This window comes from Capricornis sumatraensis, chromosome 2 (genome assembly GCF_032405125.1).
Source record: "Capricornis sumatraensis isolate serow.1 chromosome 2, serow.2, whole genome shotgun sequence".
Taxonomy (NCBI): Eukaryota; Metazoa; Chordata; class Mammalia; order Artiodactyla; family Bovidae; genus Capricornis; species Capricornis sumatraensis.
Window position 1 is genome coordinate 137153580 of NC_091070.1, and position 25479 is coordinate 137179058.

Genomic DNA, 25479 nt, shown 5'->3' on the forward strand with positions numbered 1-25479 from the left:
ACAAACTGTAAGATGGTTTTTATACATTTTAAACTCCTTGGTTATTGAACCCAAGTGACAAATATCAGTTGAAGGTGATTTGGGGACATATGGTGATATTAAAAGTGTAGTCACTCAGTCATACTGGAGTGGATTGCCAGTCCCTTATCCAGGAGATCTTTCCGACCCAGGGATCAAATCCAAGTCTCCCAATTGCAGGCAGATTCTTTACCATCTGAACCACCAGAGGTAATGATTCAGTGATATTTTGATACTACTAAATATTTCTTGATGGTGGGTAGTAGAAGAGTCCAATTCTTTTCACAGACTTGTCCTTAACCAGGAAAGGAACTAAGAGTCTTTCTGGTCTTAAAAACACCAATCAGACAAATAATAGAAGAAACAATGTGTGTTTGGGTAGGGTGGTATTATCTTGAATATATGCATGACTCTGATACGTGAGGTAGACTAATTTTATTCTCTGACTTCGAACGATTGGTTAAAAATTGAAGCTTTGCAATTTTAGTATATTGGATAAAGTAGTATTGCCAAAAATATTGTGCTTAGCTCCAATTCCCTTATAGTTTTGGGTAAGGAATACACAAAGGTGGCCATAGGAAGCCTAAGGGGAAGAATACAGATTCTTAGAACGGTTGGTTTGCTTGATGCTCAAAAGGATATTCCATACCTATTCAGTTACTCCCTCACTAAGTATTTACAGAATGTCTACTATGTGCCAGGTCCAGTCATGGGCACAGAGGACAGATCAGTGAGTAAAACACAAGTTCCATCTGGATCTAAATTTTGGTTATGCAGTAGTACTATACTTGGTTAATTCATTTAAGTATTCTGTTCCACATGTGAAAAAGAGGGAGTTAGATTACATTATTTTTATGGTTTCTTTCAGTTCTAAAAGAAGTGATTTTGCAATGCTATGACTCTATATTTGGCATATACACTGAGTGTTTAATTCCAATATATGAGTTCATGAGGCTGTCTCCTCCCAACCTGCCAAATTGCTGACCTCTTAGACTCCCCCATCCCATCATCTCTTGGCCCACCCTACCCCCATCTGTTCCTTGTTCTCAGCAGCCCTGGAGGATCTATAATTACACATGGATGTCACCAATATGTTGTAACAGCTTTGCTTCCCTGATATTCTAGCAGGACCAAATGAGTAAGAGCAGCCAGGGCAGCCACACATTTCCTAGACAAGACGATATCCCTTAGCTGGATACACTTTTTTTTTTACTGGGCTCTCCTTTGTTATTCATTAATACTCCTCAGAAGTACAAGGAAGGCAACCCACATTTAACAAAAACCAGCCTGTGGTTTCAAGAGTATCTTCCAGAGCAAAGGAAAAAATAAAAATAACACTTTGAATATTAACTAATCTTATTTTCCTTTACATATATGACTTTAGTTTATTGCTGTAATTAGAGTTTGAGGAGTTACATCTGAGAGGAAGAGATATACTCCAGCATCTCTATTTATCTCTAAAATGCACCAGATTGTACCTCTTGGCATTTCATTTTTTACATCTTTGCTGACTCTTCCATCACAATTTCTCTAGCTTAAAAACAAAACAAAAATATCCCTATCTATTCCAATAGAATAGTGAATTTCCTATAATTCCTAACAATACACAGAACTTTCCAAGGTTCAAAAAATAAGAGTAACAGTAACAAAAGAAAGGTGTTCCCATCAAAGCTAACGTTTCATTAAGATGGTATCATTTTTTTGTCTCAATGTAGCAATGATATAGGAAGAATGATAGCTAAAACTACATCTTGCTATGAAATATTTCTTAGCAATGCAAATAGTTGAAACATACACATTGTTTTCACTTCCTTATAGCCTAGGAAGAAGCTGGTGATATTGGAGATTGAAGAGGCCTTGTTACCCTAACATGAGTTCCATTAACACTAATTCTTTGGGCAGCCAATCAGTCAATTCAGTCAGACAGTAGTGTCTGACTCTTTGCAACTCCATGGACTACAGAACGCCAGGCTTCCCTGTCCATCACTAACTCCCAGAGCTTGCTCAATCTCATGTCGATCGAGTCAGTGATGCCATCCAACCATCTTATCCTCTGTTGTTCCCTTCTCCTCCTGCCTTCAGTCTTTTCCAGCATTTGAGTCTTTTCCAGTGAGTCAGTTCTTCACATCAGGTGGTCAAAGTATTGAAGTTTCAGCTTCAGCATCAGTCCTTCCAATGAATATTCAGGACTGATTTCCTTTAGGATTGACTGGTTGGATCTCCTTGCAGCCCAATGGATTCTCAAGAGTCTTCTTCAACACAACAGTTCAAAAGCATCAATTCTTTGGCGCTCAGCTTTCTATATACTCTGACTCTCACATCCATACATGACTACTGGAAAAACCATAGCTTTGACTACATAGACCTCTGCTGGCAAAGCAATATCTCTGCTTTTTAATATGCTGTCTAGGTTGGTTGTAGCTTTTCTTCCAAGGAGCAAACATCTTTTAATTTAATTTCAAGAGACAACTCTACACATGGACATCACTGGATGGTTGATACTGAAATCAGATTGATTATATCCTTTACAGCCAAAGATGGAGAAGCTGCATACAGTCACCAAAAACAAGACCAGGAACTGACTGTGGCTCAGATCATGACCTCCTTATTGTCAAATTCAGACTTAAATTGAAAAAGTAGCAAAAACCACTAGATCATCTAGGTATGACCTAAATCAAATCCCTCACAACTATACAGTGGAAGTGACAAATAGATTCAAGGGATTAGATCTGATAGACAAAGTGCCTGAAGAACTATGGACGAAGGTTTGTGACACTGTACAGGAGGCAATGATCAAGACCATCCCGAAGAAAAAGAAATGCAACAAGGCAAAATGGGTGTCTGAGGAGGTCTTACAAATAGCTGAGAAAAGAAGGGAAGCTAAATGCAAAGGGAAAAAAGGAAAGATATACCCATTTGGAAGCAAAGTTTCAAAGAAAAGCAAGGAGAGACAAGAAAGTCTTCCTCAGTGATCAATGCAAAGAAATAGAGGAAAACAATAGAATGGGAAAGACTAGAAATCTCTTCAAGAAAATTAGAGATACCAAGGGAACATTTCATGCAAAGATGGGCACAATAAAGGTCAGAAGTGGTATGGACCTAATAGAAGCAGAAGATATTAAGAAGTGGTAAGGATACATAGAAGGGCTATATTAAAAAGACCTTCATGACCCAGATAACCACAGTGGTGTGATCATTTACCTAGAGCCAGACATCCTGGAATGCAAAGTCAAGTGGGCTTTAGGAAACATCACTATGAACAAAGCTAGTGGAGATGATGGAATTCCAATTGAGTTATTTCAAATCCTAAAAGATGATGCTGTGAAAGTGCTGAACTCAATATGCTAGCAAATTTGGAAAACTCAGCAGTGGTCATAGGACTGGAAAAGATAAGTTTTCATTCTAATCCCAAGGAAAGGCAGTGCCAAAGTATGTTCAAACTACTGCACAATTGCACTCATCTCACGTGCTAGCAAAGTAATGCTCAAAATTCTCAAAGCCAGGCTTCAGCAGTATGTGAACTGAGAACTTCCAGATATTCAAGCTGGATTTAGAAAAGGCAGAGGAACCAGACATCAAATTGCCTACATTTGTTGCATCACTGAAAAAGCAAGAGAGTTCCAGAAAAATGTCTTCTGCTTTATTGATTACGCCAAAGCCTTTAACTGTGTAGATTACAACAAACTGTGGAAAATTCTTGAAGAGATGGGAATACCAGACCACCTGACCTGCCTCCTGAGAAATTTGTATACAGGTCAAGAAGCAATAGTTAGAACTGGACATGGAACAACAGACTGGTTCCAAATTGGGAAAGGAGTACATCAAGGCTGTATATTGTCACCCTGCTTATTTAACCTATATGCAGAGTACATTATGCAAAATGCCAGGGTGGATGAAGCACAAGCTTGAATCAAAATTGCCAGGAGAAATATCAATAACCTCAGATATGCAGATGACACCACCCTTATGGCAGAAATTGAAGAGGAACTAAAGAGCCTCTTGATGAAGGTGAAAGGGGAGAGTGAACATACTGCCTTAAAACTCAGCTTTCAAAAAACTAAGCTCAGGGCATCTAGTCCCATCACTCCATGGCAAACAGATGGGGTACCAACAGAGAGTTTTTTGACTATTTTGGGAGGCTCTGGTGAAATAAAATGGAAATGTTCCTTTACTGTAGGATATGTCAGGGCCTTTAATATGCTCACATATTAATATAATATACTGTGATTCTCCTAGAAGGAAATATTGCAAATAACATTTCCAAAGTCTTTGACCATTACATCCTTTATTTGAGGAAAATTTTGAGAAACACAAATCAAGTATAACAATCTCATTTCGAAGATGAGAAGACCCTGCTTAAAACCTATTTCTCCTGACTACTAGTCAATGTTTCCTTCTGCATTCAATCGCTCAGTCCTGTCTCGTCTTTTGTGACCCCATAGAATGTAGCCTGACAGGCTCTTCGGTCCATGTGATTTTTCAGGCAACTGGCTGCTGCTGCTGCTGCTAAGTTGCTTCAGTTGTGTCCGACTCTGTACGACCCATTTTGCTATTTCCTACTCCAAGAGATCTTCCTAACTCAGGGATCAGACCTGCATCTCTCACATCTCCTGCATTCTTTACCAATAGTGCCACTGTTTCCTTCTAAAATAAGACAAATAATGATATTGAGATCTTGATGTTTTGTCCTCTGTCCTCTCAATACATCTCCAGCACGTTATCAGTTGTTTTAGACACCAGTCTTAGGCAAGAAAAGAGGTGATACAGTAGCCATCCCAATTACATATCCTAATATTCTGGATTGGGATCTTTGGACCAATGATGTGAGTCTCTTATATCACACAGTTTAAATCTAGGCTGTTCAACCTTGAGAAAACAAAGATGATGGCATCCATTCCCATCACTTCATGGCAAATAGATGGGGAGACAATGGAAATAGTGACAAATTTTATTTTCTGGGATCCAAAATCACTGCAAACTGTGACTGCAGACATGAAATTAAAAGACACTTGCTCCTTGGAAGAAAAGTTATGACAAATCTGGACAGCATATTAAAAAGCAGAGACATCACTTTGCCAACAAAGGTCTGTATAGTCAAAGGTGCAGTTTTTCCAGTAATCATGTACAGATGTGAGAGGTGGAGCATAAACAGAGCTGAGTGCTGAACAATTGATGCTTTCAAACTGTGGTGGTAGAGAAGACTCTTGGACAGCAAGGAGATTAAACCAGTCAATCCTAAAGGAAACTCAACCCTGAATATTCATTGGAAGGACTGATGCTGAAGCTGAAGCTCCAGTACTTTGGCCACCTGATGCGAAGAGCCAACTCTTTGGAAAAGACTCTGATGCTGGTAAAGACTGAGGGCAAGAGGAGGAAGGGGTGACAGAGGATGAGATGGTTGGATGACATCACTGACTCGGTGGATATAAGTTTGAGCAAACTCAGGGAGATAGTGAAGGACAGGGAAGCCTGGCGTGCTGCAGTTCATGGGGTAGCAAAGAGTCAGACACAAGTTACTGACTGAACAACAATTCATTCTTTCAATTTTTTTTCAAGTGGTTCAGTAATGAACTCATTGGCCAAAACATAAGTAATTTCAATTTTTTACATGAAAAATGCCATTGGTATTTTGAAAGGGATTACACTGAATGTATAGATTGCTTTGGGTAGTATGGTCACTTTAATAATACTGATTCTTCCAATCCAAGAACATAGCACATATTTTCACCTGTTTGCATTGTCTTCAGTTTCTTTCATCAGCAACTTATAGTCTTTGGAGTAAAGGTTTTTTGCCTTCTTAGGTAGGTTTATTCCTAAATATTTTATAATTTTTGATGCAATTATAAATGGGATTGCTTCTTTTACTTTCACTTGACTGTTAGTGTATAGAAATGTGACAGATTTCTGTACATTAATTTTGTGCCCTGCAACTTAACTGAATTCATTGATAAGTTCTAGTGGTTTTCTGGTGGCATTTTAAGGATTTTCTATATATAGTTTATGACTGGCATCACTGACTCAATGGACATAAGTTTGAGTGAACTCCAGGAGACAGTGAAGGACAAGGAAGCCTAGTGTGGTGCAGTTCATGGAACTGCAAAGAGTCGGACACAACTTAGTGACTAACAAAAACAACAAGGATGTACAGTACAATGTCATCTGTAAATAGTGAGTTTTATTTCTTCCTTTCCAATCTGGCTTCCTTTTATTTCTTTTCCTTCTCTGATTACTGTGGTTACGACTTCCAAAATTATATTGAATAGAAGTGGTGAGAGTGGGCATGCTTGTCTCTTTCCAAATTTTAGAGGAAAATAAAGAACTTTTCACAGAAATAAACAGCTCTTCACTATGAGTATGATGTTAGCTGTGGGTTTGTCATATATGACCTTTATTACATTGAGGGAGACCTCTTTGCTTACCTTCTGGAGAGTCTTTTTTTAATCACAAATCGATGTTGAATTTTATCAACAGCCTTTTCTTCATCTATTGAAAAGATCATATGATTTTTATCCTTCACTTTGTTAATGTGGTATATTACACTGATTGATTTATGGATATTGAAAAATTCTTGCATCCTTGGGATAAATCCCACTTGATCATGGCATATAACCCTTTTTAATGAATTGTTGGATTCAGTTTGCTAGTATTTTGTTGAGGATTTTTGCATCTATGCTTATCAATGATATTGGCCTATAATTTCTTGTTTTGTAATATTTTGGTATCAGGGTAATGGTGATCTCAAAGAATGAGTTCAGAAGTGTTCTTTCTTCTACAATTTTTTTTTAAAGTTTCAGAAGTTTAGGTGTTAACTCCTCTAAAGAGTTTGGCAGAATTCACCTGTGAAGCCATTGGTCCAGATTTTTGTTTGCTGGGCATTTTTAAATTACTAATTCAATTGCCTTACTGGAAATTGATCTATTCCTATTTTCTACTTTTTTTTCTGGTTGAGTTTTGGGAGATTGTACCTTTCTAAGAGTTTGTTCATTTCTTTTAGGCTGTTCATAGCAATCTCTTATGAGTCTGTATTTCCGTAGTGTCAGTTGTAACTTCTTTTTCATTTTTGCTTTTATTGATTTGGGACCACTCCCTTTGGAGACCTGGGTTTGATCTCTGGGTTGGGAAGATCCCCTGGAGAAGGGAAAGGCTACCCACTCCATTATTCTGGCCTGGAGAATTCCTTTGGGGTAGCAAAGAACTGGACACGACTGAGCCACTTTCACTTTCCTTTTTTTCCCTCAAAGAGACTGGCTAAAAGTTTATCAATTTTGTTTACATTTTTCAAAGAATCAGCTTTTATTAATAGTCCCATTGACCTTTTCCACTTTTTTTGTAGGCTCTATTTCATTTATATCTGCTGTGTACTTTATTTCTTTCCTTCTACTAACTTTAGGCTTCATTTGTTTTTCTTTCTCTAGTTCCTTTAGGTGTAAAGTTAGGTTCTTTATTTGATATACTTCTTGTTTCCTGAAGTAAGTTTGTGCTGCTATAAAATTCCCTCTTAAAACTGCTTTTTCTGCATCCCACAGGTTTTGAATCATCATATTTTCATTTGTCTCTAGGTATTCTCTAATATTATATTCAAAATAAACTAAAAACTGATTAAAGATCTAAATGTAAGAATGGATACTATAAAATTCCTAAAAGAAAACACAGAAAGAACATTCTTTGACATAAATCACAGCAATTTCTTTCTGGATCCTTCTCATAAAGTAAAGAAAATAAGAGAAAAACAAAACAAATGGGATCAAATTGAACTAAAAGGCTTTATCACAGCAAAGAAAACCATTGACAAAAAGACAACCTACTGAGCAGAAGAAAATATTAGCAAATGATATGACTTATAAGGGGTTGGTATCCAGTATATATAGTTTATACAACGCAACATCAAAAATAACAACCCAATTTTAAAAAATGGCCAGAACTGAATAGATATTTTTTCAAAGAGGAAATGCAGATGCCTAAACAAGTGCGTGAAAAGATGCTCAACACACTAATCACCAACGAAATGCAAATAAAAAGCACAATGAGATATCACCTCACACCTGCCAGAATAGCTCTTATCAAAAAGAACACAAATAACAAATGTTGGTGAGGATGTGAAAAAATGAGAACTCTTTTACATTGATGGTGGGAGTGTAAACTGGTGCAGTCACTGTGGAAAACAGTATGGAGGTTCCTCCAAATACTAAGAATAGCACTACCTTCAGTTCAGTTCAGTTCAGTCGCTCAGTTGTGTCTGACTCTTTGCAACCCCATGAATCGCAGCACGCCAGGCCTCCCTGTCCATCACCATCTCCCAGAGTTCATTCAGACTCACGTTCATCGAGTCAGTGATGCCATCCAGCCATCTCATCCTCTGTCGTCCCCTTCTCCTCCTGCCCCCAATCCCTCCCAGCATCAGAGTCTTTTCCAATGAGTCAACTCTTCGCATGAGGTGGCCAAAGTACTGGAGCTTCAGCTTTAGCATCATTCCTTCCAATGAACACCCAGGGCTGATCTCCTTCAGAATGGACTGGCTGGATCTCCTTGCAGTCCAAGGGACTCTCAAGAGTCTTCTCCAACACCATAGTTCAAAAGCATCAATTCTTCGGCACTCAGCCTTCTTCACAGTCCAACTCTCGCATCCATACATGACCACAGGAAAAACCATAGCCTTGACTAGACAGACCTTAGTCGGCAAAGTAATGTCTCTGCTTTTCAATATGCTATCTAGGTTGGTCATAACTTTTCTTCCAAGGAGTAAGCGTCTTTTAATTTCATGGCTGCAGTCACCATCTGCAGTGATTTTGGCAGTTCTACTCCCAACTATGTACTTGCAAAAAGCAAAAACACAAATTTGAAAAGATACCTAAAAGAATTATTTAGAATTGCCAAGATATGGAAACAATCTAAGTGTCCACCCACAGATGAATGGGTGAAGAGAATGTGGTATACATGTATAATTGAACACATTCAGTCATAAAAAAGAATGAAATCTTGCCATTTGTAATAACATGGATGAAACTGGAGGGCATTATGCTAGTGTAGTAAATAAGACAAAGACAGATACCATATGATATCATTACATGTGGAATTAAAAATTACAACAAACTAGTGAATAAAACAAAAAAGTAGACTCACAGATATAGAGAACAAACTAGTAGTTACCAGTGGGGCGGGGGCAACATATGGGTTGGGGAGTGGGAAATACAAACTATTGGGTATAAGATAGTGTCAAGAATGCATCATATAATATGAGGAATATACCAATATTTTGTAATAAGTATAAATGGAAAGTAACCTTTAAAACTGTATAAAAATTTTTAAATAAAAAAGCAAAAAAAAAAAATCCCTTTGCCACTAATTGTTGATCTTGTTTAGATATAGTTTTCTAGTTTTCTTACCTATAAAATAGGCAGAAATAGCAATCATGAATTTATATACAGCACAGTTAATCCTGATTACGCTAACATTTTTTATTTTAAAAGTGGCTTAATGAATTGGAGTTTATACTTATATGGCTACAAAATCAATATATCTATCCACACAGTCAAATTACTATGATAAAAACCAGGACCTTAACACTTTTGTTCTTATATTTGGAGAATGAATGGAAAGAATGTCTCTACTGAATCATTGGTCACACAGATCCACAAAATCTCTTACACTAAATATCAACCAACGGCCATGAACTCCTAATGTGTTATGAAATACCTTTGATCCTAGGGACAAAAAAATCAAGAAGACCTTCCAAAGATAACAACCACTGAATTAGAATAAAAAACATGGGTTCTGAAGCTGGACAGAAAAGCTAAGTGTATGCCTATTTCTCACTGATTGGTCATATAGATGTAGCCAGAACATAACTTCCTATAAAAATGCTCAATTAAGTGAGGGAGGAAAAATATCCTTTTGTTTCTTATAAAGGAGATATCTTCCCTTTAACAATTCACTAGTTTAAAAAAAATCTCTAGCACTGAGGAGTTAGGATAAAGAGACAAGCTCCTAAACAGGGTTGTTTTTCTGCACACTAATGAAGTTCATAATTTAATTGGAAAAATTACTAGACATATTCTCTCCTTATAATGGTACAAATCTCAAAGGAAAATGAGCTGCTAATAGATATATTCTCTTTATAATTCAAGAAATCCTCAAGGATCTAAAAAATATACTCTGAATCAGAATGGCATTCTGTTGTCCACTTAACATGGATTCATACCATAAATCTTTATTTTAAGCATTTCCACTGCAGTTAAGTAGCAATGCTTTGTATTGTTTTTTATTTTTAAGTATGGCTATTAAGTTTTTCATCTGAATGCTCTCATTTATTGAATTTCATTTTCTTTTGAAAAGAAGAGGAAATTAAAATGAAAGTTTTGGGAAGGTATAATGGTTAAATTTCTTTGAAAAAAGAATTCAAGGGACAGAATCGTTGCAAATGTATGCAAGCTTACTATATGAAAGAGGCAGCACACATTCCCTACAGTCCCAGCAGACAGAATGTGGACTAATACAAGATGTGAAAAGGAAAATTTGACTGCTCTCAACTGAAAGATAAACTTTCTTAAATAAACTAAGGTAGTTGGCTATTTCCAAGTTTATTCATTAATATCTGTGTATTGTTTCTGTGTTTGATGATGTCTATTAAGTGCAAGTAGTTGCAGGTATTAAAGGTCTATGGAAAAATATGAGAAAAATTAATATTGAGAAAATTAAGTTCATTTATTTTCTCCCTCAGAAAATGAGCAACTATCATAATTTTGTTTTAGCTGTAAAACACTTAGATCTAATACAATGTGACAAATCAGCCCAATCACACATTATAAACTTGGTAAAATGAAATAAGTAGTTCAGATAAACGCACTGCAATCTGGAGTAATGAAATTCAAGTTTCCTTCACTATTTGAAAACAGGGGTTTCCTGTGAAACCTTTCATAAGCTAAAAGGTCAACACATCTTGCTAACAGATGCATGGAATAAACTGAGATAGAGCACAGAAACTCAGAGACCCAGATCAAAACTGTGGAGCCTTGATGCTGAGATGATGAGCGTAGTTCCCAGGGAAGGGGCCTGGTGATGCAGCTCTCACCAGGCTGTTCATGGTGCATGCCGCCTTCTAAAGGGCTTGCGGTGGAACAATCCCTAAACACTATTTTTGCTCTTCTCGTTTTTAATAAAGGTAAAAATCCTCTTCAGACTCCTATTGGTTAGCAAAAACAGATATTAACATAGATCTTCTGTAAAAAGCAAAGTGGGGATAACTGTACTGGGTCACAAGTCTTGGAGAGGTGGCTTCCAGAAGATTCTAAGAAGGATACAGCCACAAGACTTATTGGTTCATTATTGCCATTTAAAGATGGGTTTTGGTGGCGGGGGCAGGGGGTGCGGGGCACAGATATTCTGGGTCTTCTATGTCTATTGAGCTTGCTTCAGGCTAGCGTGGCTACAAGATCATAATAGAAAATATGAAGTTTGTAAATAGCAACCTGATTTTGTTACGTTATCATGTATAGGATGTTTAAAAGAAGGTTATGGAACTTGTCGGGTCCTCAGTTTTCTCACCTATAAGATAGAATTAATGGCACCTGCCATTAAGACTCTTTACTAAAGTCTTTCCTTCTTTGAAATCTGATTCGTTGCCCCTCACAGAAAAGGAGGGGTCTGACAAGAATCTTAGAACCTGCGTGCTGTACAAATGTAAAGGCATACTACTTAAACATTAACGGGGGAATTAACTCACCCCCCTCTTTTCTCATTTCCTTGTTTCTCAGAGTTTTTCTTAATTTCTTTTAAAAATTATCTCTTGGGGCTTCCCTGGTGGTCCAGTGGCTAAGACTTTGAGCTCCCAGTGCAGGAGGCCTGGGTTCAATCCTTGATTGGGGAACTAGATCCCACATGCCACAGCTAAGAATCTGCATGCTAAAACTAGGACCTGGTGCAGCCATATAAGCAAATAAATAAACAAATAAATATATATATATTTTAAATTACCTCCTAAATGGCAGTACTCCAGGGAGTTCTGTAAATGTTCTATAAATGATGATGGTGTTGGTTTAGTCACTAAGTTGTGTCTGACTCGTGCAACCCCATGGACTGTAGCCCACCAGGCTCCTCCGTCCATGGGATTTCCCAGGCAAGAATACCGGAATGGGTTGCCATTTCCTTCTCCAGGGGATCTTCCCGATATAGGGATCAAACCTGTGTCTCCTGCATTGGCAGGTGAATTCTTTACCACTGATCCACCTGGGAAGCCCTTATAAAAGTCATTTATAGTTATAAGGGAAAACACTTATCATATCAGTGTCATCCTTTCCCTAAACTTCAACCATCACATGTAAAGTGATAATTTTCAAACCTACATTTCTAATACAAACCTCTCTCTGGGACACCAGGGCAATATTTGCAAATCCTTTACTGAACCCTCCACTTGGATCTCTTTACTAAAGTCTTTCCTCCTTTGAAATCTGATTGGTTGCCAAGTCCTACTGACTTTGTAAGCAAATATTAAACCCTTATACTCTGATGGCTTTTTATGGAATTTGGAGAACTTTCACAGACTCCATTTGAGCATCAGGACTTGCAGTCACAGTTGCTCCACAATTAAGCAATGTTACAGCTTTCCTTGTCTCACTCTGTATTTCCTTGTTAATATAGCCACACTGGATCATCCTTTAACACCACTGCCTTGAATGCTTCTCACCTATACTTAGTTGATATATTAGAACCCATATAATCTTAGGTTTCCTGTGACATGGGGAACTCAGATACCAAGCTGCAGGAATCCTTCAAGGCTTTTGGAGATGCTAAAGGTCCACAGGAAGAAGACAGAAGAATGTCCCCCAGGATTTGTCCACTCCACCAATTTCCCACTAAATGGAGTTCCTCAACATGCTTTGTTGTTGTAAAGCATAATTTGTAACCTAGGATATTCATTCTGCACTGGCTGCTTGGCATTCTAAGTAAAGGCACATATTCAAGATATCACGCAAATGTTATCCTCATCAAAGCTTTTGCTAGGCTGCCCAGATTAAGTTAGTATTTCTTGCTCTGTTTCCAGGGCACTTTACACACTTACCCAGTAAAAGCATTTAACCCAAACTGTCATCATATTTTGTTTCATGTCTGGTCCCCTTCTGGGTATCAGTTCCTTGAAGGCATTGACTATGCCTTCTGCATCTCTGTATAGCCACTGTCTAGCCCAGCATCGGTCCCAGGGCAGAGGTAAAGTCTTTTTGGGTAACAGAAAGAAGAAAGGTATTATAAAAGCAAAGTCTGTTAAGCAGTACCAAAGCCCAATAATAATCAGGACTAACTGGGAAGAATGGACAAATGCCAGGTCAAATGTGTCAGAAGCACCCTTCAGGATGCCTCTCACAGGAGAAGTGAAGAGTAAATATTTTAGTGGACATATTCAAATTGCAGCTAGGAAAAAGAGTAGGAGAACTTGTAGGATAAATGTAAGTCTTTTATAATTGGCAGAGCACTTTTGTATTACATGTATTTTTCAAATTATTTTTTTAAAAAAAACTGTAGAATGCTCAGGTGCTTTTATACTTTTAAGTTTCCACAGGTGTTTCTACTTACCTAACATCACAGGTTTGTGCACTAACCATTTGAAAACCTTCCTTCAAGAAAGTGAATTTCAACCACACTTTGTCCCAATTAGAGCAAATACAACAGCAGTCATATTTTATAGTGAGGCCTTATGAGTATATCTTATTGCTTCTGAGGTAAGAGTAGAGGGGGGCCTTTCTCACTCCTGACACCTAAAGAGAATACTTCTGCCCCTGGACTTTCCAGGCTCCTGAGATTAGGTAGGGAGGCTGTGGTTCTAAGCTGAGGCATCAGTGAGGGGAAGAGAGCACCCAAAACTGTGTAGAAGTGGAGCTTCTGTGTGAGTCCTCCCTGGCTCCTTTCTGAAAGATAGATGGAGGCATTGAGGGCAATGTCAATTCTGTAAATAGCAACTGACAGCCAACTGCCTATAGAGAGTTGGGTAGACCCTGAAGGGGTTAAGAAATGAGTAAACACCACTGAGAAAAAAAATATTGATAATTATGTTTAGGAATATTGTGTAACAAGGCAAGTAATGGAGATGTTCATTAGTGTTTTCTACCACTGAGAAAAGTTCTTACAATTCTATGCTAAATCTCTAGAGGCTGAAAAAAAATCTTCTATTATCTTCTATATGATACATTGCTGACAATATATCTTACAAAACAATGAACAGATTGTCCAATGATCATCGGTGTTTCAGACCAGACCATTATTACAGTAAATCACATTACTTCCTTGAAGCTCTTCACCTCAAAGAAACAAAAATGTTGAATTTATATTCTATAAAGTCTATCTATCTGAGAAATATAATGTGTACTTTTTGATTAATTTAAATCTGTAAAGTTTAGACAGAAACAAAACACTTAAAAAGCAGAACTTGCAACTGTGTAACTAAGAATACATTTTGGACATTATCTGTATTTAATCAGCCCAGGCATTTAATTCTCTGTCTGTATAAAAAAGATGTTCAGAACAAACATCTATTCTTCACTTTTCCTCTCACCTCTCATCTGGGTAGATTTTATTTATGCATTAGATGACCTTTTTGGCCATTAGAACCATCTTGCTTCACCAGTTAATTAACACAAGTACCATAATTTAATACAGTTAATGCTACTTGATGCCCTTTAATGTACTTTCCATTAGTAATATTATTGTAGTATTACCCTGTAAATTAAAATGAGATCAAGACTAAGAGAGCCACTCTTTAATTAAGGTACTGGCACACTCCTCTATTATTCACTAGAGAAAATCACCCTGATTTACTGAAGCAGGACATCCATAAGTCAGAATTAGTCCATGAAGATTAGGTTTATTGAACAATGGAAGTAACACAGAATCACTAAGAATGCCAACAGCCATGTGTCTTCTTTTTCCTCCATTATCTTAATAAATCACACAATAAGATGGAGTAAATGAAAGCCAAAAGAGTGTGGGCAAAAGAGGAATAAAATTTTTATGATGTGATTACAGTTGTTGTCACCAGTGAAACTGGCATCAGATGTGTCACATGCTAGAAAAGAACATAAATGCTATACTGGTTTAGTAACAATCAAAACATCATTTTTTACAGCAAATTATACTAGCCAGTATAAAACATAAAGGCTATATACACATGTGCACAGGAAGTAGAGAAATGGAGTTCATAGTCTTCAGTCAATTCGAACAAAGACATGCCACTGTTTGTGTTTCATAGCTTAATATTTCAAGCGGAAAAAAACCTGTAGTATTATATGTCCACTATTGTAAGGAAATTTACCCATTTTCCCCAAATAACCCATGCCAATTCTCACATTATGGTAGGGGTGGAGGGGGCGTGACAGATAGAAAAATATCTATTATCATGATCAGACACAGACATGTAAAAGTAAGTTACACGTTGCAATCTCATCAAGGCTGGAGAAGAGTGGGCTGAGGGAAGCAAAGACTTCAGTTACATTTTGGAAAGCTTGTATATATAATATTCTTGAAAAGAAACTTTTAGAACTTTATTTTAGAGATGATCAATTAATGTTCAATCCCTCTATAGATTATTTACTCTGCAGGAAGAAGAAAACTCAGGATTCTAATCCAATGGGAATTTTCTACTCTATATCAGTTTCTTTGCTGAAAGGGCTGTGAACCAGGCAACAGCTTAACAGTCCCCTTTGGTGGCTCCATCTTCCTTACGTAACTTAGAAGCTGGAGACACGCCTGAGCCATCAGGCTTAGTTCTTTAGTCCCTCCTCTAAGACTAAAAATATCCCAGCCATCTGGTGCCTAGCACAGTACGTGCCAGTGTCAGTTTTGCCCCGAGGAGTCTGCACAGAGTTTGGAAGGGACAGAGTGGGACCTTAAGGAAGGGGCTCACCTCTATTGCACCTTTCTCTTTTGCCCAGCTGCTTCCCCACCAGCTTACAGCTGACTGGTGAACGGGAAAAGACAGAGGTGAGTTCCAGAGAAGGGAGGAGGGCTCCTCCAAACTCCTCAGAACCACTGAGAGGCAGCTGAAGGACAGTACTAGGATGAGGGCTAAAAGACAGCTGATAAATCTGATGGGATTCTACACTTCTACCACGGCACCTTTAAGTGACGGACCCCAGTAGAGAATGTACAAAAATGCCTTTAGCTTTAAAATATACTTTACACTCTCTTGACAACTCAGAGGAAACAAAAATAAATATCTAATGACAGAAATAAGGCCCAACAATGGTTATTTCCTATCCAAAGAACATCACAAGACTGCCTTTTTTATAAATGTAAAATGAGAGTTTTAGAGAAGTTGAACTATAAAGATTTTGGCTTAGATAAAGGAGTTCTCAAACTGTAAGTAAACTGACCTCAGTGATTCTACCTAACAATATAGATCATACTGGGATTCAAATTCAAATATCAGCTGATTAATTTAGCAATTATTCTTGTAGATAAACAGAATACCTGTTACTTTGTTATGGTTTGCTATTATTAACAGTATCAACGTCAACTATTTTTATATATTACATGTTCCCAAGAATAAGATACTGGAAACCGATATTGTGCTAAAATGCTCACAAGTACAATAGCTGCTTTTTATTATAAATCACAAGCTCATATTTAAGGTCATAGCTCCACACTGCTCTCTCATTATACCCTGGTAATATATGAACCCTAGAACCCACAAGCTCAATATTGAACCAGTGGATATTTCTTTCAGAATATTTCAGATTTTGCTCTAAAGGTAACTTCACCAAACTTCACCAAGCCTCGGTTAAAAGTTTTTAAAGAGGCTCCATAGCTAAAGACTCTTGACTCTTTCACGAGAAACGTGAAGCTAGAACAAAGCTGAGAATAGGTGGCCATCAGTTCCTGCTACTCTCCATAAGCAAGATTCCATAAGGTAAAATCCCTTTGCCATTGTACTGAGCTCATGCCCACCAGCTCATTCTGTATGCCCACTATGGCCCTCACTTAGCAGCAGTGACCACTTCTTCCAGTGCACAAGTGTATAAGCACTATCACTCAAGGTGTTTGAGAGAACTCTCTGAAAGCCCAGGGAGTCTCAACATTTCTCTAGTCTCCGAGGACTCAGCTGCCATAAGAGATGCTGGAAGCCAGTGAACTTAATGAATCCTGACTTGTTGTTTAGCTAAACCTACACAATATATGCACTGTTTATACATATGATTAAATAAACCTACACAGTTAACTAAAGCTACATGATATATGTACTGTTTATATTTGTATTGTCATATATTTGATTTAAAGCTCTCGGCATTTTTAGAACGATTTTTGCTCTGCTTCACATTTCCATTTTTCCCCCCATTGGGCTCTGTACGCCACTCTTATATTTAGTTTTCCTACCTCATCATCTCATGCTTCAGCTCCCGTCAGCTGGTTATTCTGGTAATATGCCACACAAAACTTAGGTTGAAAATCTCTGTTGGTGGTCTTGGTTCTCATTATTAAAGTTTTTTATTTAAATGTCTTCAAAGTCCTTGGAAACCTGCTCAACTGTGTCTCTGGTATATTATCAAATCAAAGACATACCTGACTGTAAGCATTAATGCATTTGAACTTTGGTCAGTCTATAATTCTCCAACAAAATGAAGACAGCCTGACTCATATTTTAAGTGATAGCTTATTGTTTTAAAATAATAACATCCAAAACCCTGAAAAGTAAAGGTTTCCCCACTTTAACAAATGCAATGTTTCCTAAATGCTTTTGGTTCTGATTTAATAAATGTAAAGAGATATAATTTTCATTTTCAGAACTTTTTAAATACTATATAACAAAACATAAACAGAGAGTTGCACCATGCTAAAACCCACTCTTGAATTCAGAAACAACAGTAAGATGTATTTACTGTTTTTTTCTGTTCCTTTTACAGAGACGTTGGCTTTGTTGCCCTGGCTTCCTTACCTTAAGGACTTAAACCACCCCCTGACCTAGAGAGTTCCTTGGTCTCAAGTAAGATGCTTTTCTTTTTCTTGTTTTTTGCCTTTGGTTTAAATGCTATGAAATCCCACCAGGTTCAGGATCAGTGACAGCAAGTCTGGGATCACAAATTACTGCTGAGTTAGAAGGGTCTCAAATGCCTCAGAACCTACCTCTAGGCCGATGTTTCTGAGAAAATCTTGCAATAGAAAGTAACAAATGTCAGTCTGCAGCTGTACAACCAGCAAACTGGCCTTTTCTTTGGAAACACCCATTCTCATTCAAGCCAAACAACTGTTTTCTTACCTTCCGTGCACCTTTATGTCTGAGATTGCGTAAAAGTAGCGTGCCAAGTGTAGCTCATCTACAAATATTTCCCCGACAGCGGGTCTCAAAAGCCTTATCCTCAGGTCTGTGACTGTAAAGAAATCTCTGAGTTTCTTGGTTGTATCCAGTTGTCCGTAGAGGGAAGCCATATTGCGTAACCAAGGTCCGGCAAAAAATGCGAACCTGTCTTTGATTTCAAAGTGGATGATTTTGCTATTTGTTGTATAACCTGTGGAGTACTCTTCAGTGCAAATGATTTCTAAGACCGTATGCTGTGATAAATCCTTCACGGATTTAGGATCCATGTGAAAAGCGTCTAAGCAGTCTGTGGCATAATACTGATACGGCTGCCACGTTCGTCCATAGTCAAGAGATTTCTCCAGGATCATTTGGTCTGGACGCCCTGATTCAAAGGTAATAACTATGTTGTCTGTTAGCTCGATAGTTTTGCTCCAAGACAGAGTGATGTTAACCTGGAGAGGCTTGGGATACTCTTTCCAAGTAGCAGACTGCCAAAAGGTGGAGGGATGTCTTCCTTCAAAGTCAAACATCAGTTCAGGTGGGTGTGCCAGTTCTGGGGTACTTGCATCACACTCATTATTGCACATGTAGGGGTTGCCCTATGGAAGAAGAACAAAAGAGGGTGCGTCAAAACACTGCTATGACACAAGTCTTGCCACATTGCTATTACTGAGTAGGAGGCTAGGAGAAAAAGGAAGGGGGGGGAAAAAAACTTTGCAGCAATCATTTTTATCTGCCATAACTGGATTCTCCTCTTTAATAGCTTAGAAAAAGAGAGAGAGAGACAATATGGTAATTTTCTTGTCTTGTTTCCTTCCATGATCTTTAAGAAATGAAACAGTTTATTTATCCCATATGTGTTAGACCCATAATGTGATCCCAGAAGCACAAAAACACTGAGCAACTAACAGCTCAATACTTCCGCATCCCCTTAGAAAGATGCTATAGAAAAGCAAGGAGATTCCTCTGTGCCTCAAGGGCGTTCCTCAAGAGCACAGTTTTTTAAAAAGTCATTTTTCAAGTAAAGCTTTAGAATTTGCAATGAACCATAGATTTGTTTGGGAGACAATACCCCCATACAACATTCAGCTTCTTTTCGCTTCACCTCAAATCCATCACTCTTAACAGGGTCCCTGCTTCATAAAGCTTGCTTTTAAAGCATTTACTTTGTTCACCACAAATCATTAAAATGTGGTACACTCCAGGCTCTGGGGCTTGGTCCAAACACCTGCCATCCTATTAGCTAGAGGCAAGGGGATTGTTCAGGAAAGACTTTGGGCGGGGGTGTGCTCCAACTTATCAGGACAGGAAAAGCCAGCACTTTAGGTTTTTACAAAGAGTCACAGTCACTTGATGTGTTTACTCTGTGCTGGCCCACAGTGAGCTCTCCATGGATGTTAGCCATTATTATTATTTTCTTTCGCACAAAGGCTAATTCCTTCACATTCCACTCCAACAAGAAGCTGAAAATAAGTCTCCTTGTCATATCACAAGTTATAACACCACTTACGTGAAACTAAATGGCTGCTCTCAGGTTTCATCAGTAGACTGATACTAGAGCAAACAATTGGCTTCCCAATTTGGGTTTCATTTTGTGTTTTTAAAAAATCATTTGGAGTCAACTCTTCAGGTATTTCTCTGTTATCCTGTACTGGGTAATTTTAACCATGGATGGGTGAAAGATTCGATCCTCTGACATTGTCCTTAGGCTTTTTTTTTTCTTTTTTCTTTTTCATGAACTAGGAGCTTTCCATCATATCTACAGGATACATAAGGTGAGTCTCAAATAATGAATTTACACTTTAGACATTGATGCTCAGTTACTGGCTGACTCCTTTGAAATATGAGATGAACATCGGAGACTTGCTTTGGCCTCCCTAGAGGCAACTTCCTCCTACCTAGTCAGCTAAAACTTTCACTCTCTCTTTCCCATTAATGCAACTGAATCCTAAAGCTGGCAACAAGTTTGGGGGTCTGAGTATAACTGAGAAAGGGCAGGAGAAAGGAGAGAAGGTACATTATTTGAGGAACAGAACTGTTTTAAAAATATATTCAAGGCATCAGTGATAGTGGAAATGTTTCTGTTCTCTCTAGAATTTCAATATCCTATTCCTGATCCCAGCGTCTGTGGCACTATTTATAGTATCCCCTTCAAAATGAGCCAAGGGTGGGGGGGGAATAAGTTTCTGTTCCAGGTGGAATAAATCACCAAATTTATTATTATTTAAACTCTTTTAAGCATACCAGAGAGCCAAATGCATAGCTCTGCAAACTGGCAAAGACTTTTTATGGAGGGCTATAAATATTGTGGAATCTGTCAGGATTTATAAATTCTAAATACATGGAAATGCACATTTTACTGGAAGGGGTCAGATTTACACAATCACACCTTCATTTGAAATTTACTGAAAAAATATGGTCACTTCAAAATTTACCAGCATGTAGCCATCTGCACAATCATTAACATGGATGCTACCACCTTTCTCCTGACAAAAGTGTCTTCATCTGAGGTCAAGGATACTGAAACACAGGAAATCAACTCTGCGGGATACACCAAAGTGAGTTATCAGACATTTGTATTAAGTCTTGTTGAAAGACAGCATTTCTTCCACTTCCATTCAGATACACAGAGCTTCTGAGATGGGGACAGGGTGCTGAGACAAAAAACAAAAAAAAAAAAAAAAAACCGCACAGCTAGCTGATTCTGGGTATGGTTCAGTAATAATAAGCCTGTCTTAAAAAATATGCTTGAAGACATATAGTTAAAAATCACTCATTTCCACCTCTGATAAAAGGTGTTGACAATACCTTGTATTTATTTAGCATTTATGGATCAGTTGCTTTGCATGTATTATCCTGGGTAATCCTTTTCATCTCTATCTTACAGAAGAGAAAACTGAGGCATAGAGAAGTGTTAAGCAACTTGCCCAAGGTCATATAACAGAGTAAGTGGTGGAGCCGGAACCCACTTTCTCTGCACCTGATCTGGCCCTTTCACCTCCTAAGTCAGTGGAGTTCCCAATATGGAACCTAGTTATGGAAACAAGAGTAGGCTGGCAGAACCGAAGAACCTATGACCTAGCCTCAGGTCTTCTTGCCTTGGAGAGCCCTAATGAGCATTATCATACCTCTGAGAGGCCTTGATATTAAGAACCTTCCTTAGCTTCATGTACGACCCAATTTCAGAAACTCATTTGACCATGGAACTCTTATTTTAGTAATCCCTACTTGTATACCACATAAGTAGAGTTCTAGAGAGCATCCTTTGAGATTCTCTGCTTGTATTACTCTTAAAATTGTAAACACATGAATGGGATGCCAACCAACAGGGCACAACCTAAAGCTTTAGTTATTTAATGAAGATGTAGCCAAATCTTGCACTCTTTGCTTCTGTTCCAGAGGGACATGCTTCCACTTGGGCTGAGAAGACAGCGAACCCAGGATAAATGCTTACTCTTACATCCAATTGTCAGCTATCAAAATGCATGCTGGGAAGAGGGGAAATTTTCATTTCTTTGCACTGATTTGGTGCCTTAGACACCAGAAAAATTGAGAGAAAAGCTGTAATTATTGACTGCTTAGAGTATTACTATATTTAAGGCACTTGTCTTGGCTCTCAGGATATAACAGTAAACAAATCTAAGTCCTTGCTTTTAGAATAGCTTCCATGTTAGTCAAGGGAGATATACTAAAAAAAAAAACCCTGATATATAATGCTTTATAATGTTACATGATGATAACTGCTATACAGAAAAATAAAGCCAGTTGGAGGAGAGAATGGTGTTGGAGAAAGGATACTGATTGTAATTTTATACTGGGAGGTGAGAGAAAATCTCACCTGAATAATACAACATTTGAGCAGATTAAGAGCAATTCCCAGTTTACACAGGAGATAATCAGAGGTTAACCAAAATGACAATTTCATACTTCATGTGACTCTACTCCTAGTGATAATTTTAGCAGCACAACGATTTACTAAAATCATTCAGTAAACAAATCATTTCAAATGAAAAACTACACTAATGAATGCAGATACCAAAACCCAAACGTAAAAAATTGAACTATTCATATTTCATAGCATCCATGCTCTTTTAGGAGATTAATGATTTGATGACCATTAAGAATTGATGCTTTCAAGTTGTGGTGCTGGGGAAGACTCTTGAGAGCCCCTTGGACTGCAAGGAGATCAACCAGTCAGTCCTAAAGGAAATCAATCCTGAATATTTATTGGAAGGACGGATGCTAAAGCTCCAATGCTTTGGCCAACTGATGTGAAGAACTGACTCATTGGAAGAGACTCTGATGCTGGGAAAGATAGAGGGCAGGAGAAGGGGGTAAGAGAGGATGAAATCGTTGGATGGCATCACTGACTCAATGGACATGAATCTGAACAAACTCCAGGAGATAGAGGACAGGGAAGCCTGGCATGCTGTGGTCCATAGTTGCAAAGAGTCGGACATGGGACTAAGTGACGGAACAACAACAACAACATAACTTACTAGAGATAATGACATTGACAGAAAATTAGCTGAGGGAAAAAGAAAAGTCATTCTGGTTCCCTAAGAAGAAACCCTGCATGTTAGGTGAGAGGGGAAAGAAGAAAGCCAAAGCTGAAAATCTTACAATTCTAGAAAGACAAAGCTGGAGGAGAGATTATATGCTAAAATATTTAGTGTAAATATTTCACAAGGGTGTGATCTGTACTGTTGTTATAGAGAATTATCAACATGAAAACAATTGCTGTAAAAGGGATTACATTAATTAAAATTTCAACTATTTCAACCACACCCTAATCCTCTCTAATACAATCAACAATAAAATTTATATAAGAAAAACAACTTCTTCCTACTTGCAAAAGCAAAGAACACTTCTAGCTGCTAAATCTAACAGATTCAGGCATTTACAAGTGTAAGTAATTATTTTGTGGCCAGTAGGCAGTCTTAAATAGATCTTAATTGAAGTCGTACAAGAAACAGATCCTTAGATGATTGTCTATGGACAAAGCAGAAAATATTTATGGCTGTGCTGATAATATTTACACCATTAAGAAATGTCTAAATAATTAAACAGTTACTGCTGCTAAATATTCAATATTTGTATAACAATTAGAAGACTGTGATGCTTAACTTCATTTAAAAAATAATGTAATATTTTACTACTGAGGGAAATGAAGGTAGTTATTAATTAGCACTTTGTAGCCAAAGTGGAATGCTGTTACTCTTCTTTAATGTGTTTTCAGAACTCAGAGGAATAAATAAAATTTTAGATATGTTCTTACTGTTTCTATGGACAGAAGTGTCTTCCTTCTGTTAGTTCAGTTCAGTTCAGTTCAGTCGCTCAGTCGTGTCTGACTCTTTGCAACCCCATGAATTGCAGCACACCAGGCCTCCGTGTTCATCACCAACTCCCAGAGCCTACCCAAACTCATGTCCATTGAGTCAGTGACGCCATCCAACCATCTTATCCTCTGTCATCCCCTTCTCCTCCTGCCCTCAATCTTTCCCAGCATCAGGGTCTTTTCAAATGAGTCAGCTCTTCTCATCAGGTGGCCAAAGTATTGGAGTTTCAGCTTCAACATCAGTCCTTTCAATGAACACCCAGGACTGATCTCCTTTAGGAAGGACTAGTTGGATCTCCTTATAGTCCAAGGGACTCTCAAGAGTCTTCTCAAAAGCATCAATTCTTTGGCGCTCAGCTTTCTTCACAGTCCAACTCTCACATCCATACATGACCACTGGAAAAACCATAGCCTTGCCTAGACAGACCTTTGTTGGCAAAATAATGTCTCTGCTTTTTAATATGCTGTCTAGGTTGGTCATAACTTTCCTTCCAAGGAGTAAGTGTCTCTTAATGTTATGGCTGCAATCACCATCTGAAGTGATTTTAGAGTCCCCCAAACATAAAGTCAGCCACTGTTTCCACTGTTTCCCCATCTATTTGCCATGAAGTGATGGGCCTGGACACTTAAAAAGAACATCCTTTTACCTAAGATCTACTAGACCGTTTAGAGTTAAAAAAAAAAAAAAAAAGGAAATTCTATATAAGCAGTATATAATGTAATACTTGTGGTTCCTACCATTGTGAACTTACTTTTTCAAGCTTAACCTGTTGGCAAACTATTGGGAATGACAGTTGGAAATATAGAGAATCCTCATGGGAGATTTGCTACAAACCTGTAAATTTACACGCCACGTAGGCATGTGCTTACAAGTGGGTATGCTAAGCATTTGGGTTAACACTTACATGGATCATGAGAAACACTGAGAAAGAATGGCCTAGCAACCATTTGCCTCTGGCTCATTCTTGTTTGTTTCATTGGTGACAGTGGAAAAAACAAAGAAACAAACAAAAAATGGCACAAAAGCCAGGGGAGCAGAAACTGCTGCATTATTCTGGGATAGCACTCCTGACCTGTTTCCACTGTGATTTTGAAATGGACATCAGTATAGTCAAATGGCACACTGGTAAAGAATCCGCCTGTCGATGCAGGAGACATGAGAGATGTGGCTTTGATGCCTGGTCAGAAAGATCCCCTAGAGAAAGAAATGGAAATCCATTCCTGTATTCTTGCCTGGAAAATTTCATGGACAGAGGAGCCTGGTAGACTACTGCCTATGGATTTGCAAAGAATTGGTCCTTCTGAGCGAAAGGGCATGCACACGCACGTGTACACACACACATATGGCTTTGCCAATGCAAGGTTTTCAAAAGGTAAAGACACCAGTAGCACGGTCCACGGCTCAGCTCTCAGAGAAACAGACCATGAGCAGCATGCTTTAGCTGCTAGGCTAGGCGATCACCCTCAGGAGATGGCTTCTTTTTCTCCTCTTTCAATACAGCTCACTGGGAGCCAAGCAGGACAGTTTTGGGGAGGCTGGTGATTGATCTCTTTATATCAGAGGGGCAATTTTTGGTTGGGGGGATTCCCCACTCCCAGTCCCTTCTTGGAACTTCTTGGTCTTGGAACTTCTGGATTCTTCCTTGGCTCTAATAAAGGGGAAAGGCCCCTCCTTTATGACTTATGTGATGAAACTTGGGCTACTCTGAGTATGGGAGCTTATGTAGTCATGCCGAGTTAGTCACGCTGAGGTTCCCTCTTCAGGCCATATAGCTTTGTTACTGACATTAGGGAGAACAGAGAGAAATCAGAAGTAGTGGCTTCCCAGATGGCGCTAGTGGTAAAA

At 38.3% G+C, this 25479-nt stretch overlaps 1 protein-coding gene across 1 annotated transcript in view; it reads right to left on the reverse strand.

Annotated features, from left to right (window-relative positions):
- NTNG1 (netrin G1) overlaps positions 1 to 25479 on the reverse strand; it is a 354379-nt gene that overhangs the window by 143231 nt on the left and 185669 nt on the right. Inside the window, exon 2 of the mRNA XM_068966041.1 lies at positions 18254 to 18894. Coding sequence (XP_068822142.1) covers positions 18254 to 18894 — 641 coding nt within the window. The remainder of the gene's footprint in view (positions 1 to 18253; positions 18895 to 25479) is intronic.